Source organism: Podarcis bocagei, assembly GCF_964188305.1.
Source record: "Podarcis bocagei genome assembly, chromosome: 16".
NCBI classification, from domain to species: Eukaryota; Metazoa; Chordata; class Lepidosauria; order Squamata; family Lacertidae; genus Podarcis; species Podarcis bocagei.
The window spans coordinates 6,854,994-6,871,546 of record NC_138142.1 but is presented as its reverse complement, the minus strand read 5'-3'; the positions used below and the strand labels follow the sequence as shown (position 1 = coordinate 6,871,546).

At 46.6% G+C, this 16,553-nt stretch overlaps 1 protein-coding gene across 1 annotated transcript in view; it reads right to left on the bottom strand.

Annotated features, from left to right (window-relative positions):
* LOC308575780 (transmembrane protein 132C-like) overlaps positions 1 to 14,529 on the bottom strand; it is a 300,534-nt gene extending 286,005 nt beyond the window's left edge. The window contains exon 1 of the mRNA XM_081174740.1: positions 13,735 to 14,529. Coding sequence (XP_081030866.1) covers positions 13,735 to 13,798 — 64 coding nt within the window. The 5' untranslated portion in view covers positions 13,799 to 14,529. The remainder of the gene's footprint in view (positions 1 to 13,734) is intronic.
* Positions 14,530 to 16,553: the final 2,024 nt, after the last annotated feature.

Below are 16,553 nucleotides of genomic sequence, written 5' to 3'. Positions count from 1 at the left end.
CAGCTGAGCAGCATGTGCAATAACAAACCATGCTGGGAAGAAGCAGCACTTATGCTAGTTCACACCCTATTATCGTATTTACTCAAATGTAATGCACACCTTTTGTGGCCAAATTATGTCGTGAAAACTAGGGTGCACATTAGATTTGATGGCACCGGCAACTACTTTTTTGGTTTCAAGGGTTGGAAAACTGAGGTGCACATTAGATTCGATGGAGCATTTAGGTAAACGTAAAGCGACCCCTGACCATTGGGTCCAGTCGTGACCGACTCTGGGGTTGCGGCGCTCATCCCGTTTTATTGGCCGAGGGAGCCGGCGTACAGCTTCTGGGTCATGTGGCCAGCATGACTAAGCCGCTTCTGGCGAACCAGAGCAGCACACGGAAACACCGTTTACCTTCCTGCCGGAGCGGTACCTATTTATCTACTTGCACTTTGATGTGCTTTCGAACTGCTAAGTTGGCAGGAGCTGGGACCGAGCAATGGGAGCTCACCCCATTGCGGGGATTCGAACTGCCAGCCTTCTGATCAGCAAGCCCTAGGCTCAGTGATTTAGACCTCAGCGCCACCCGCGATTCACATGAATATGGTACAAAAGGGATCACTCCCACACAGCAGGTTTATGCAAATGCTAGGGCCCACACCTGCAAGAGGTGACCCAACCACTATCTGAAGCTGCCCCCCACTGCAGTCCTCTTGGTAGAAGAAGAAGAAGAAGAGTTTGGATTTGATATCCCGCCTTTCACTCCCCTTCAGGAGTCTCAAAGCGGCTAACATTCTCCTTTCCCTTCCTCCCCCACAACAAACACTCTGTGAGGTGAGTGGGGCTGAGAGACTTCACAGAAGTGTGACTGGCCCAAGGTCACCCAGCAGCTGCATGTGGAGGAGCGGAGACGCGAACCCGGTTTCCCAGATTACGTGACTACCGCTCTTAACCACTACACCACACTGGCAAGATTCCAGCTATCAAAGAACCTATGTGGCTAAGTAACAGATTACTCAGGTCCAATGAATGCACTAGGACAGGTATGGAGATCCCGTGGCTCACCCCATAGGATACTCTTGCAATCCACCTTCTGTAAACCATAAATACCGATTTTTGAAATTGCTTTTGTTTATTTCACTTTGTACTATCTACCTCAAAATTTGCCCTTCTAAATATACAGCGCTGCCTTGGTAGCTATGCTGCATGTGTTTGGAGGATTATATTATGAATAATTGTGTGGGAGTAATAATGATGGACAATGGAACTGCCATTGATGAGGAAACCAGCCAGCCAGTTGCCACCAAAAAGAGAGGGAGCAGGAGAGCACCAATAAGCACCAAATGGTCCCCTGTAACATCCAACCACCTTTTCTTTAAAAAATAAATACTACCCTATATGGGACGTGGGTGGCGCTGTGGGTTAAACCACAGAGCCTAGGGCTTGCCAATCAGAAGGTCAGCGGTTTGAATCCCCGCGACATGGTGAGCTCCCGTTCCTCGATCCCAGCTCCTGCCAACCTAGCAGTTCAAAAGCACGTCAAAGTGCAAGTAGATAAATAGGTACCGCTCTGGTGGGAAGGTAAATGGCGTTTCCATGCGCTGCTCTGGTTCACCAGAAGCAGCTTAGTCATGCTGACCACATGACGCGGAAGCTGTATGCCGGCTCCCTCGGCCAGTAAAGTGAGATGAGCGCCACAACCCCAGAGTTGGTCACAACTGGACCTAATGGTCAGGGGTCCCTTTACCTTTACCTTTATACCCTGTATAAAATATACATCTCTTGCAAATATGTTACCCAAATGTACAATGTCACTTTTTTTGACAATGCACAAATACCTGTGGAAATCAGAGATCTTTCCACACACCCCTACCTTCATAGGGGACAAATCAGGGAATAGCGACCTCAATCTCAGGGTCCAAATGCAGCCTTCCACAGCCGTCCTTAGCTGGAATTTCGCCTACTGTATGAGAAGTTCTATTCATCTCTATGCCCACTTTTGTCTCTGGCACCCCTCTCCACTGGCACACGGCCCCTAGAAGGTTGCCTATGAGGGAATGTGGTCCTCTGGCTGAGAAAAGGCTCTGCATCCCTGTTATAAACAGCGATCAGAATCTGCAAACAAATATTCATTTGCAAATGCTGGCTTGGTGTAAGCAGATGGCAAGAGGCTTCTGCCTTGCCATTCCATCCTGTTGGGACTGGTGAAAATTAGCAGCTTTGGAGACATCAGTACAAAATTATCTTCTCCACGGTGGCTAGTCATTGTATGCTAGCCTTTGTTCCAGGCCAAGAGAGATATGCCTTTTGTTTTCACCAGCCACAAAAGGAAAACATTCTGATTACACAGGAGGTTGGAAATTCAAAATTAAAACAGCAGAAAGCATTTGCAGAAAGCAAGTGCGGGGGAGATTTTGCATTTATTTAAGTCTCATTAAACTCCACCAGATTTACTCGCCAAGGCTACAGTTTTTTAATTCATACTGTACTTTTCTAAGTGCTCAAAACACTTCACAGATATACTCTTAGTAAACATTTCAACCCCACTGTAAGGAAGCATAAATGCTTCTCAGTAGTGGCACTCTCCCTTCAGATGTCAAGGAAATAAACAACTACCTGACTTTTAGAAGACATCTGAAGGCAGCCTTGTATTGGGAAGTTTTTAGTGTTTGATATTTTAGTATGTTCTGACATGTGCTGTGAGCCACCCAGGGTGGCTGGGGAAACTCAGCAGGATGGGCAGGGTATAAATAATAAAATAAATTATTATTGTTATTATTGTTATTATTGAATTGTCCGTGGTTCAGGAAGGGGGCGCCTGTAGCCCTTCAGATGTTGCTGGACTCTAGGTGCCCAACAATCTCTGGTAGCATCATTAGGGATGGTCATTGAGCCCACCTAGTGATGTATGGAAGTGAGAGCTGGACCATAAAGAAGGCTGACCGCCGAAGAATTGATGCTTTTGAATTATGGCACTGGAGGAGACTCTTGAGAGTCCCATGGACTGCAAGAAGATCAAACCTCTCCATTCTTAAGGAAATCAGCCCTGAGTGCTCACTGGAAGGACAGATCATGAAGATGAGGCTCCAATACTTTGGCCACCTCATGAGAAGAGAAGACTCCCTGGAAAAGACCCTGATGTTGGGAAAGATGGAGGGCACAAGGAGAAGGGGACGACAGAGGACGAGATGGTTGGATAGTGTTCTCGAAGCTACCAGCATGAGTTTGATCAAACTGCGGGAGGCAGTGGAAGACAGAAGTGCCTGGCGCGCTCTGGTCCAGGGAGTCACGAAGAGTCGGACACGACTAAACGACTAAACAACAACAACATTGAGCCCACCAACATCTGGAGGGCCAAAGGTTCCCCATACCTGTACTATGAACAATTCTTACTTTCTGGGAACTTTTGCCAGCAAATCACTGTCTCAGTTGGGGGGCTTTGGGGCTTTGTTAATGGGGCCATTCATAAGGTTCCAGCTTTCCTAAGTTTCTAAAAATAATATCTGCATTAGGAGGGAAGCACAGTTAAATCTTGAACACCAGCTTGTGATTGAGACTACCTGTGGAAAAGCCTCCATGTGACTGTGGTAGCTAGAGGTTCAGACTGTAGCTATAACCACACAGGTGCAACTCCTTTCAGTCTTTGACAAATCCTATATACTGCCACACATGTATATGGCTATGCCCACAGCCCCTAGGAAGATTGATTGCACCAGTGATATCCGAATCAGATCAGATATACATTTTTTAAAGAGCTACCTTCAAACTCTGCTGAAAATAAATCCCTTTACTCGAGCCCAATCTGAACTGGATCAGGGATAGGGTCCCACACTGCTAGCAGTGTGTTTGATCGGCTGGGTTGTTTCCTAGAACTCGCATAGAGCCTCTCGCTTGTATGGATGGATAGAGAGCAGTATGTTAGAATGAATAGGAACAAACCTACTCAGTACAAAGTTAATATTTGCATTCATTGCTCCACCCACTTTTGCCTCTGACCCCACCCATCATTGGCATGTGGCCCTCAGAAGACAATGCGCTTCTTGGGCTGAAAAGGATACTCCTGGCACAGGCAGGATAAATGACTCGCTTTGGATGGGGATATTTAATAGCTGTACTTCTAACTTTCTAACTTCAACATTCATCAGTTTGCAAAAGGTGTTTGGTTTGCAAAAGCTGCACAGACTAGATCTCTGTGCAGCTTTCTGCAGAAGGGAACCAGATGGATTTCATCTCTCCAATCTATGATTCTTTGCTACGCTGTTGAGAAAATAAAATCCCCACACTAAATCCTGACCTCTGTTATACCAACCACAAACCCAAGAGACTTTAGCACTTTGTATGTACTGTATACACTCTCTTTTCGTCTGCTATAAAACCAGGCTTTTTGGAGTGCTCAAGAGACAGCTACAAATCTGCTCCTTCCAAACACACACACACACACACACACACACACACGTGAACATCTTCTGGAATGGTCTGTTTTCAGAACCTTTTATTTTCCGCTCCTCCTCTTTTTAATAAAAATAAAAATATTCTTCATCAGTAAATTAATATTATCAGAGTTTTGTTTTGTTATCCCCATCACTATTCTTTGACCCAGGATTAATTCGGCTTGCTTTTTTTTTTTTTAAGAAGCCATTTTACCAAAACAGCCCTCAAATCAACTTGTTTATCTATCTGGCGAACATCCAAATCTTTCTTTACACATCTCAGAGTGGCTGATGTTAGTATTGCCACTTAGCTTCAAGAATGAGCTGGGAGTTCTCCCTTTACTCAGAATGTCTAAATGGACTGGTGAAAGGGGAATGTGGAAATGTGTTTGGAAACCACATGCCCAGAGTGAAGTGCCCTGAATCCAGACCCGGGGTCAGTTTGCCTGAGATCCGCATTCCTTGCTGGGCCATCTTTTGAGGCCACATGCCAGTAGAAGGCAGAGCCAGAGACAAAAAGAGCAACAAATGTACATTTCACTTTTTACAGTAGCCTGATTTCTATACACTCTTTCTATACACATACCCAACTCCCTCAACTATTCCTCATAAGGCTTGGTTTCCAGACCTTTGATCATATTGGTATGGGGAAGACCTTGGCAATATGGCACCCTTGCGAGGCCAAAATTTTACGCCCCCACCCCAGTGCCTTCCCAAGCCGGGTAAGGGAGGCACAAGGCTTTGGGAAGGAGGTGGGGGCTCTGGCAGGATCCTGAAGCCCTCCTGCCTCCTTCCCAAAACTGGGCAAGCACTAACTAGGCTTTGGAAAGGAGGCAGGGGGATTCTAGAAGCCTGACAGTGCCCCAGTGGCAGACCTATGGATCTAAAATTTCAGTGGTGCCCCGTGCAACACCAAAATTCAGTGTCCCCACCTCTCGTGCTGCATTCTAAAGCACAGTTGCAGTATCCCCTGTGGTGTGAGCAAACTGGTCATGGTCCTCCCCGCCCTGGCTCATACTTTCTTCCCAAAGCCCAGCACTTACTAGGCTTTGGGAAGGAGATGGGAAGGTGCCCTCTTAGCCCCTCTGCCCTGTGAGGGGGAACCGGTCAAGTTATCCTAAATCCACTTCTGTCTTGGTTGCCCTCCTCTGCACACATTCAAGCTTGTCATTTCTTTCTCTCTTAAACTGTGGTGCCCAGAACTTGTTGCTCAACTATAACTCCCATCGGACCCAGCAATGGCCAGGGAAAATGGGAGTTTTAGTTCAGCAACTTCTGGAGGGCCAAAGGTTGCTCACACTTGGACTAGATGACCCTTTGATCTGATCCATAAACCTTTGTGCTACCGCACGGATGTCCTGCTCATGAGTATCTAATTAGCCACTGCAACAACACATTGTTGAAGTAGGTGGACCTTTGTTCTGTTCCAACAGGGCTCTCGTGTTCCTATGGAGCAGGTAAACCAACAAACAGTTGATCCTCTCCTGCTTCAGTCAGAAACTGCACAGGCTAGCAATAGATAAGAGCATGTGGGTTTTCTCTGTTCATCTCTTTTAGCTTTTAATAATAACGCCTCAAAGCGCTTCAAGCCAAAGGAAAAACAGAAAGGTCTGGATCGCCCAAGCTAGTGACCTGAAACACCAAGAGGTGCCAAGCGAGTCATCAGCAAATATCTTAAGTGGTTTTGTCAGTGTTGCGGTTAGCCAAAGCACACTCACGGAGAGCAGAGTTCATCAAATTGACTGGTAGTGCAAGAATTCCTGTAATTTCCACACACACATTTCGTGTATAAGATTCCAGCTCAAGAAATTAATATGCATTACCACGAAAGGGAGAGAAAGGGAGTGCGAGAGCGAGAGAGAGGGGAAATAAGGAGATATAAAGGGGGAGAGGAAAGGAAAAAAGAGTTGACATCCTCAGGTTAATTCACTTGCTTTTCAAGCGGGGGGCGGGGGGCAGGGGCGGAATGGGGAACCTGAGGCTGTGTATTGACCCAAAATAGACTGAACACATAAAAGAGAGAGGGCCTTTCCACTTGCTAACTCAAACAGACACTGGGAGCACCAGAGCAAAATTATCTGAAGCTGAACATATCATCCTCAGGCTTTTACCACATCTTCATTGTGTAAGAAAGAGTTTTTCTATAATGGAAATAATAATAATAATAATAATAATAATAATAATAATAATAATAATAATAATAATAGCAGCTGTGGATTTCCCAGTGTGCTGTTCAGACATCCCTCTTTCAATTGACACTAGCTGCCTATCTGCATCTGGGGCCTTTGAAGATGCTGGTGTTTAAAGACTTAAATGGACCAGGACCCAAATATTGGAAGGGCCAGTAGCTCAGTCCTACAGCTTTGCATGCAGAAGGCCCCAGGTTCAGTCCCCAGTAGCATCTCCTGGTATCCCTGCAGAGATATCAAGTTGGAGGGAGCAATGGTCTGACTCCATATGAGGAAGCTTCCTATGTCCCCAAAGGAGCTCTTCTTCCTGTACTAGCGTGCTTGGGTCTTGAGAATTTCTGGAGAGGCACTGCTCCAAGTGCCCTCTTTAGTAAAGTTACCGCATGCTTCATAGAATCATAGAATCATAGAATCATAGAATCATAGAATCATAGAATCATAGAATCATAGAGTTGGAAGAGACCACAATGGCTATCGAGTCCAACCCCCTGCCAAGCAGGAAACACCATCAGAGCACTCCTGACATATGGTTGTCAAGCCTCTGCTTAAAGACCTCCAAAGAAGGAGACTCCACCACACTCCTTGGCAGCAAATTCCACTGTCGAACAGCTCTTACTGTCAGGAAGTTCTTCCTAATGTTTAGGTGGAATCTTCTTTCTTGTAGTTTGGATCCATTGCTCCGTGTCCGCGTCTCTGGAGCAGCAGAAAACAACCTTTCTCCCTCCTCTATGTGACATCCTTTTATATATTTGAACATGGCTATCATATCACCCCTTAACCTCCTCTTCTCCAGGCTAAACATGCCCAGCTCCCTTAGCTCCTTCAACAAAGGAGAGAGACTTTCTGCAGTGGCTCTCCAGCCTTGAAAAGCCTTCTTTTGGAAGGTTTGCCTGGTGTAGCTATTACGTGCTTTGGGGCACCAAGTGAAGACCTTCTAGATAGCCCAAGCCAGCACACTGACAACTAGTGCTTGCTACTGGGATGAGATTGGGTTTCTCCATTTTATACCTTGTTATATCTACATGCTCACTGCCTTGGGCCAATGGTCCAATGAGTTCAACATCCTATTTCCACAGTGGCCAGTCAGATGTCTTGCAGATGTCTTCCACAAGCAGGACATGAGAGCAATAGTTCTCTCCCAACAGCTGGTATCAGTTGCTGATACCTTACACCCTGCCTTCAAATCTGAACAGCATTCTCAACTTTTCCAAGCAAAAAATGCTACCTGGACTCGGCTTCCTTTGGAGTACACAAGAACAGATTCTTACGGCATTCTGAAAACAGAAATGACAAAATATGCAAGCCAAGCAGACATCCCCAACCTGCTACCCTCCAAACATTTTGGACAGCAACATTCATGATCCTGGACCATTGGCCACACCATCTGAGGCTGCTGAGAGCCTTGCCCCACATCCATCCTTTACCCTTTACTCCAGGGATGAGGGACAGGCACTCCTCAAGATGCAGCTGCCATGCTCAGTGGGTCAATGGCACTCAAGAACGTCACCTGGCTGAGGCTCTCCCCAGGCCTCCTAGGTTATTTTCACAGCAGCCTACAATGTTACAAGGACTCCACAGACCTTGGCAGGATCTTCTAAGATGGTCCTTACACCCACAGAGGTGGCAGTATGCACATAGGCAACTGTGGGTAGGTACTCAAGACCAGTGGGAGCGGGTCCATTAGACCAAATCAGGCATTGCCCCATCAACCTCAGCCTGTTCTCACCTACCAGAGCTTCCTCCTCCTCATTCTGAGTCTTGTCCTTGCAGAACTCAGCAGGGAAGAGGATAGGGGCAAGACTAGAATCAGGCTCTGGCTGTCATTGGCTCTGGCTTTGCCTTCTGTTGGGTCTCCCTGCCTTCTGCCCTGCTGGGTCCAATGGCCATCAGTCACCACTGGTTAACACACAGGCTGCTGAAGAAAGCTGGGCAAACTCACTTAGTTAATTCATAGAATTAATTACATTCCTCACCCCTCACTTTTTAAAATTCATGCTTCCTTCTTAGGGTTTAGTATCCTATACCTGCAGAAATATTCCCTATTACTTCCCTGCTGATGGCTTAGAGATTCCCAGAGGCAGCTGCTAGCAATGCTTCACACTGGCATCTCTGCAGATGTTCCTGCTGCCAACGTCACCCCCAGTTCTGATGGAATGAAATGGTGTGAAAAGGCTGGCTTGTTTACAGCACCTGCTCCTGATCTCGTTGCCTTGCCTGAAGTGCTCATCCTGTGTTTGAGCTTGGACACTTCCATCTGCAGGTGGAAGGTCATGTGATCAGACACACTCCCATACAGAAAATAGTCAACCCTGCACACAGAGAACTAGTATGTCAGACAGAAGGTTCCAAGCAACCCCTGCTGCCAGTGTGCTAGATTTCAATGTGCAAGATGTTTGTTTGCATTAGGGCTGGGATGTGGACAGCAGTTGGAAGGGAACCAGGAACTGAGAATCAGGACATAGAACAAGCCAAGGGATGTTGAACAAGCCAGGAGTCGGGACCAAAGAACAAGACAGGGTCCCAGAGGTAGGATTGAAGAATAGCCAAGGATGCAAGAACATGCCAGAGCTCAGGAAGTCCTAATTGCTCAAGGAAACTTCAGCTGGAACAGAAAGTCCTTTTAGATTCCTTTGTGTCCAGGACAGCCAGCCCAATTGGGTTGAGTCTGGTTGGGCCTGAAAGTACCTCACTGAGATGTTTTCACCACACAGAGCAGCCACCCATGGTTCCAATAGTTCCTACAGCTTGTTATTGCCCTTGCACACAAGCCTGAGCTTTTATCTGAACTCTGAAGTGCTGCAGTCAAAACATAAGCTTACCGTCTAGGGCTTATGGCAACTGAAAATGCAATGGCTCTAGGAGGGAAAGCTAGTTTTGAAAGCATCTCCCACATGCCCAATGCAAATACATCTTTGCATCAAAAAGCCTAATGCCAAACATGTTCAGCATAGACAGTTAAAATTTGGGGGGGGGGACTGGCTGGAGAGGGCACTATTACCCAGCATCCATGATGCCATGAATACATTGTGATGCTGTGCATAGGTGCAGAAAGGAACATACAAAATTGATCAAGACTTAGCAGAGAGCTCAATGAAAACATCAACCAAGTATGCAGTGACTAGGAAAAAGACACAGTCCATGTTAGGAACCATCAGGAAAGAGACTGAGCATAAAGCACCCAGTATTATAATGTGTTTTATGCTACTATATGGCGCAACCACGCCTGGAATACTATGTCCAGTTCTGGCTGGTCTGCCTTCAGGAGGATACTGTAAGCTGCATATGGTGCAGGAAAGAGCCACCCAAATGAGGAGGCCTGGGGCAGCTGCCCTATGAAGAACAGTTGCAACATTTGGGGGCTTTTTAGTTTAGAAAAAGTAGGAGGGGGACATGATAGAAGGGAATACCATTATGTATGGTGTGGAAGTAAGATAGGTGGGGTTTTCTGCTTTACAAGAAAAGCCCTGCTGGAAGGCCCATCTAATCCAACATCCAGTTCTCACAGTTGGCTTAGAGGAAACCTGCAAGCAGTACATGAGTGCTACACTTAGAATCACAGAATGATAGAATTGTAGGGTTGGAAGGGTACCCAAGGGTCATCTAGTCCAGCCCCCTGCAATGCAGGAATCTCAGCTGAAGCATCCATGACAGATGATCCAACCTCCGCTTAAAAACTTTCAACACCTTCTGAGGAAGTCCCTTCCACTGTTGAACAGCTCTTACCGTCAGAAAGTTCTTTCTGCTAATTAGTGGAAATCTCCTTTCATGTAACTTGAATCTATTGGCTTGGGTCCTACCCAGCCCCTCCCCAGAGCAGGAGAAAACAAGCTTGCTCCATCTTCCATGCGACAGTCTTTTGGATATTTGAAGAAGGCTATCACATCTCCCAGCAACCAGAATCCAGAAGCATACCTCCCCACTTCTTGCCTAATACTAAAAGCTGGGGCCTCTCAACAGAGCCCAGAAAACTGGGAAGTTCAGGACTGACAAATGAAAAGAAAAAAACAATGCATATTCTTCCTTGGTTCCCATTGCTTCCATCTCCGCTGCACTGAATTTGAGATTTTAACCTCCTAAGGACAGGGACCTGTATTTTGTAAAGTGCTATGCAGAAGAATGGTGCTATATAAACACGTAACAGCCAAGTCCCTTCCATGGGAAACTAAAAGGAAAACCCACACACACCAATTCATTTCATTCATCCCATGCCTCTCGCTTCTCAGAGACTCCAATAAACTTCAGGACTATCATGTCAGAGGGGGTGGAGAAAAAGGGTTGCCAGAGGCCTGCAACAGACAGCTTTCAAAGCCAAGAGTCTTTTATTAGTAAGATTCTTACGTCACTCCCCCAACAGCACAGCCGATGCTGGCAGGATAAGATGAGGAATAAAATTTGTTTACGGGTCAAGAGGAATGCATCAGCGACAGAGCCAAAAATGGAACCAGAGGCCATCCTCACTGGCAATATTGCCCTGTGACACCTTGAATCTTCAAAAGTCACAGCAGGGCAGAAGGCACGAGGGCTAGCCCAAACTGAAAGCTAGATGCGCAGACATCACAAGGTGGTTTTCTGGGGGAGGGCTGAACTTGCTAGCATCTCCGGAGGGAGATGAGGAGGTGATCTCTGCTGCAGGATTTCAGATCAAGGAATTGAGACAAGGCTAAAAATTTATTTACATATAAAGGCATCCCAGTGTTTTGCTTAGGTGTTGTGTATTGATGAAATTGTGTGGTGTGGATATTCATTCATATATATATATATATCTTCTACCTTACTTCTAGCTTAAGTGTATAAAAACAAAATTCTAATATTCTTCCACACAATCTAGGAAGCTGGAATTAGGCACATTTACAGCTTTTGCACAGTTAAACAATAATGCACATTTTAGTTCTCCCTTGATTGGATGGATATCCCAATCCAACTTTTTTTTTCTGGGCATGGTTGTTTGATAGCACATTCCCACCTTAATGAAATGTTCACACACACACACCAACTTTCGTGGATACATGGAACAAATATTTGGTTTTTCTCCCTAAACAAGGACGACACCTTGCTTTCAGACATGCCAAAGATTCTTCCCAGTGACAGAAGTGTTTCTTAAACTTGATTCAGGAAAAGCAAAGAATGCTTATTAGTTACAGCCTTGAATTGATAGCTGTCACTTACAGAAATACACAGTCTATAAAAAAATCGCAACAGGGATAGTCTGTGTGGTGCCCTCCAGTTGCTGTGGACTACAAATCTCATCATCCCTGGCCATCAAGTATGCCGGCTGAGGTTTCTGGGAGCTGTAGTCCAAAAACATCTGGAGAGAACCGCGTTGGCTATACCTGCTATAGAAGTTCACTGGGACTTATTCCCAGGTACGTGGATATGAAAAACAGGTTTCACCTCAGTCTCTGTGCCTTGCTCCAAATTGGTATAGACTGGTGTATGTGGAATGAGCATCAAAAACAAAGGAAAATAGGAAGGTGCAATTTTCCTGAGTCAGACCTTTGGTCTATCTAGCACAGTACTACCAACACTGACTGGCAGCAACTCTCCAGAGATTTAGACAGGGGTCTCTCCCAGCCATACCTAGATATGCAGGGCCTGGAACCTTCTGCAGGCAAAGCAGATGTTCTACCACTGAGCTACAGCTTTTCCTCTGAGCCTAACCACTTAGGAACAAGAAGCAAACAGAAAAGGTAAAATTGATGTGCTACTAACTGTGTTACAAACTCAACACAAAGCACCTTCCTCCCCCTAATTAATTTCATCACCCTCACCCCAAACCCGTAAGAGCAAGGATAAACAAGTGGGAAAGAGGCAAAAACGTGGGAGTCAGAGCTCAGAGCCAGCTGAAAGACACAGACTTCTAGCCCCAGGAATCTTCCACACCAAACCCAGGCTATATGCAAACCCCCGAGTACATACATAGAGAGAGAGAGGTCAAAGCACACTGCAACAAGACAGAAGTGAGGTTGTCCCCACATCACAGAACAAAAGCCAGTAAGTTATAAGGAAGGAGGCAGCGTATAAAAGTTGGATACAATCTGCTTTCAGGGAACTGGTAGCCTGTGAATGCGTCACAATTTTGGAAGGAGGGAGAGAATGGGAAATCTAAGGACCCGCAACACAAGTTTTCAAGAGCCCCCACAATAGACGGCATTGTATACAGTGACACATGCGGGTTGGGGGGGGATGCCTGGGGAAATTGTGGAGCCAATGTGGTGAGGTTTCCCCTGTCCTTGGGCTTCATCAGAAACCCAGACAAGCAAAAGCAGGCTGACAGGTGGTTTAGTGTTGCACTCAAAACAAACAGGGTGGAAGGGGTAATATTGGGTTAATGGGCTTTCCCCATGCTTAGGGCTGGCATGGCGATGGAGGGGAGGGGGTTTTCCCTTGAAGTATGTGACACAGCTCCAGCTTCAATTGCTGGGAGCCCTTCGCTCTGTAGTCGGTCTCCCCTCCTCCAGCCTACCTGCCGACTAAAGTCACTGGTCCCTGAGGAGGATGGGCATGTGTTAGTAGCCCATCTGCTCAGTCTTTCCAGGGTTGGCCATTTGTAACATGCTGATGGCCTGGAGAAGAAAAGGGGGGAGAGGGGGAAAGGACCACGTCTCTTCCAGTTTGCAAAGTCTTTATAGGATGGTTATCTTGAGCAGATGGTCGCTCACCACAGATGAATGCCGATGGGACATTGTTGCTTCAGAACAAGGAGGTTAGTAGGTATCTGGCAAGTGTGCATTACAGACTATGGCTTTCCAATTCCACGACAAACTCCCACGGGCCTCCAAATATTGCCAAACAACAGGGAACCTGTGGCCCTCCAGATGTTGTTGGACAACAGCACCCACAATCAAGCTGCCCAAGACTGCTAGGAGTAGGAGTTTAGTAACATCTGGAGGGTCAAAGGTTCCCTTGGTTATGGGATAGCCTCTCCATTCTCGTCCATCCCTATCCCACTTGCATTTTCCTAGTAAGTTTGCCAGTTGCAGACTGCTGTAGCCTTTACCACGTTTTCAACCTCCATACCATGAACAAGCAGTCAAGATCTCCATGCGCTTCTCTTAGCAAGGGAAACCCCCAGCCCAGCTGTCAAAAACTTCCCATAGCTGTTGCTTAAAGGGCACAGAAGCAGACGCACTCACCTCGGCATAGCAGAGCGCCCAGAGTCAAGCTGAAGGCCACAGGGGCAATCGGCAGAGCACCCATGTTGAAGAACTCCCGGAAAAGAGGTCAGGAACCGTGAGCTGTATAACGGGGATTTGCTGCAGCTTCTCCTTAGAAGTCAAAAAGCTGCTCTTCTGAAATATTTCCACCTTTGCATTTCCTCGGGGCCGGATGGAAGTTCCTGGCTGATCACCTCTTCGCCATGACTTAGGTTCTTCCTGAATGGGGGTGGAAGGAGGAGCCCCCTCCCAGCCCCCCAAAATCCCCACAACACCTAGGCATCCAGAGACGCTTCTGTTCTACCGGATAAGGGGCAGGTGCGCGACACGGGCCAAAGGAGCATCGAGGGGGGTTGGGGAGGCTGGGGGAAGACGCGGAGCACCCTCGGATCGCTCTGCAAACTTTTCCCCGTCCGCGGAGCCGCAGGTTCGAGCCCCGCGCTGCGCAAAAGTTGGGCAGAAGAAGAAAGAGACGGTCGTGGGCGCGGGGAGGGCGGAATCTTTTGCTGTTTCTCCGCAGCGTTTTCCTCTCTCTCTCTACTGTTTGGAAGCAACTCCAGGGGCGTCTGGAAACGACCTTTCCCACCGCTTTCGGTTCTCCCCGCCGGAATCTCTGGTGGCGATTGCTCCTCTCCGTCCAGCTGGCCGCTTTGCTTCGCTGCAAAAGCCTCCGGCGAGCGCAAATCCTGGGAGAGACTTTACGAGAGACAAATCTCCATCACACAGACGCGCTCGCACGCAGAGAAAGAGCAAGCGAGCGAGAGGAGGAGGCGGTAACCTTTGGGGGCTCCCTCCAATCGGAGCAAGGGTTGGGGTGGGTTTTATATTTTTTCCCCCTCCTTGCGGGTCTGGAGTGGAAAACTCCAAGGCTGGAAGGGGGGCGGGGGGCGGGATGGCTTCCTCTAACATTCCAGAAGCAGCAGGAGCAGAGGCACAATTACTCGCGAGTAATCCCATTGAGTTCCGGGGTGCTTACTCGAGAGGGAGCAGCTCGGGCGCGTGCTTACCCGCAGGCAAGTCCAACGGGGCTCGCTGCCTTTGCGCCACATTAAGTAAGAACGGCTCGACTTGCGGCCCGATCCTCCGCGCGTCATACCCCCGATGTCCCTTTGGAACTGGAGGGGAGTTACTCTAGAGTAAGCGCGGCTTCGGTTGTTTTGCCCGTGCCTCCGCGTACTTACTCGGTAGCGATCCCACCGGAGCTCGTGCGCTTTACTCCAGAGGAAGTGTGATCTGGCTTTCGGCCCGATCCTGCGTGCGTTTACGTGGCAGTAAATCCCGCTGAGTTGGGGGGGTTGTGTTACTCTAGAGTAAGTATGATTTGCTTGGCGGCCCCATCCTGAGTGTTTACTTGGAAGCAAGTCTCACCGACCTGGGGATGTGAGTAGGTGTGAATAAGCTTGCAGCCTACATATACTTACTCGGGAGTAAGCCCCAGCTGAGTCCAAGGAGGGTTTACTGTCAAGAGAAGTATGAAAAAGGTCAGAGCCTGACATCCGGAGCCTGCAGCCTTTGGCTAGTACGTCCCGCTGAGCTAATAGCGTAAGTGTGAATAAGCTTACACATGTTGGTTGGATAACACCCTGGTTTCAAATTGAACAGGATCACACCCTTGCAAATTTACCTGATGCCCAGAGATTAGGTCCTTGTGGTTTCCCAAATAACTGTAGATCACATAATGGGTTGCACTTTATTTTTTTTTTATAATAGTTTTTTTTATTTGCTTTTTTCCAGGGTAAAAATACAACATCAGTAACACAACAAAAGCAGTTTTACAGAAAAGAAAAGAAGTTATAAAGAGAAAAAAGAAATTCACTTTTTCAGATCAATTTTCATAATCAAGCAGACTTCCCCACGTCCTCCATCCCCTGCTTTCTTTACAATAAAAAATAAACAGCAAATTAATACCTTATTTCAGTTGTTTGTGTGTTTTCATTTAGTTATATAATCCATAATTTATACATTTCAAAATCATTAAAACTTAGTTTCTATCATTTACCAATTTCAATACTGAGGCGTGTTTTTCCAAAGCACTTAGCAAACTCTCAACATTCATATAGCTTATAATGTTTTTGTAAATAGTCCTTAAATTTTTTCCAGTCCTCTTCCACTGCATCTTCTCCCAGATCTCGAATTCTGCCTGTCATTTCGGCTAATTCCATGTAGTCAATCAGCTGCGAATGCCATTCTTCCAGCGTAGGTAGTTCCTGTGCCTTCCAGTATTTAGCTATAAGAATCCTTGCTGCTGTGGTTGCATATAAGAAGAAAGTTCTATCTTTTTTTAACACTCTCTGGCCCACAATGCCCAGGAGGAAGGCCTCTGGTTTCTTGTAAAAGGTGTATTTAAACACCTTTTTCAACTCATTATAAATCATTTCCCAAAAAGCCTTCACCCTCGGGCATGTCCACCAGAGGTGAAAAAAAGTTCCCTCAGCCTCCTTGCATTTCCAACATTTATTATCAGACAAATGATATATCTTTGCAAGTTTGACTGGGGTCATGTACCACCTGTATACCATTTTCATAATGTTTTCCTTTAAGGCACTACATGCCGTAAATTTCATACCGGTGGTCCACAACCTTTCCCAGTCTTCAGACATAATGTTATACCCAATGTCTTGTGCCCATTTTATCATTGCTGATTTAACTATCTCGTCTTGGGTATTCCATTTAAGCAACAAGTTATACATTCTTGAAAGCACTTTCGTCTTAGGTTCAAGTAGTTCTGTCTCTAATTTTGATTTCTCCACCTGGAAACCAATTTTTTTGTCCTTTTTGAAAATCTCTAAAATTTGGGC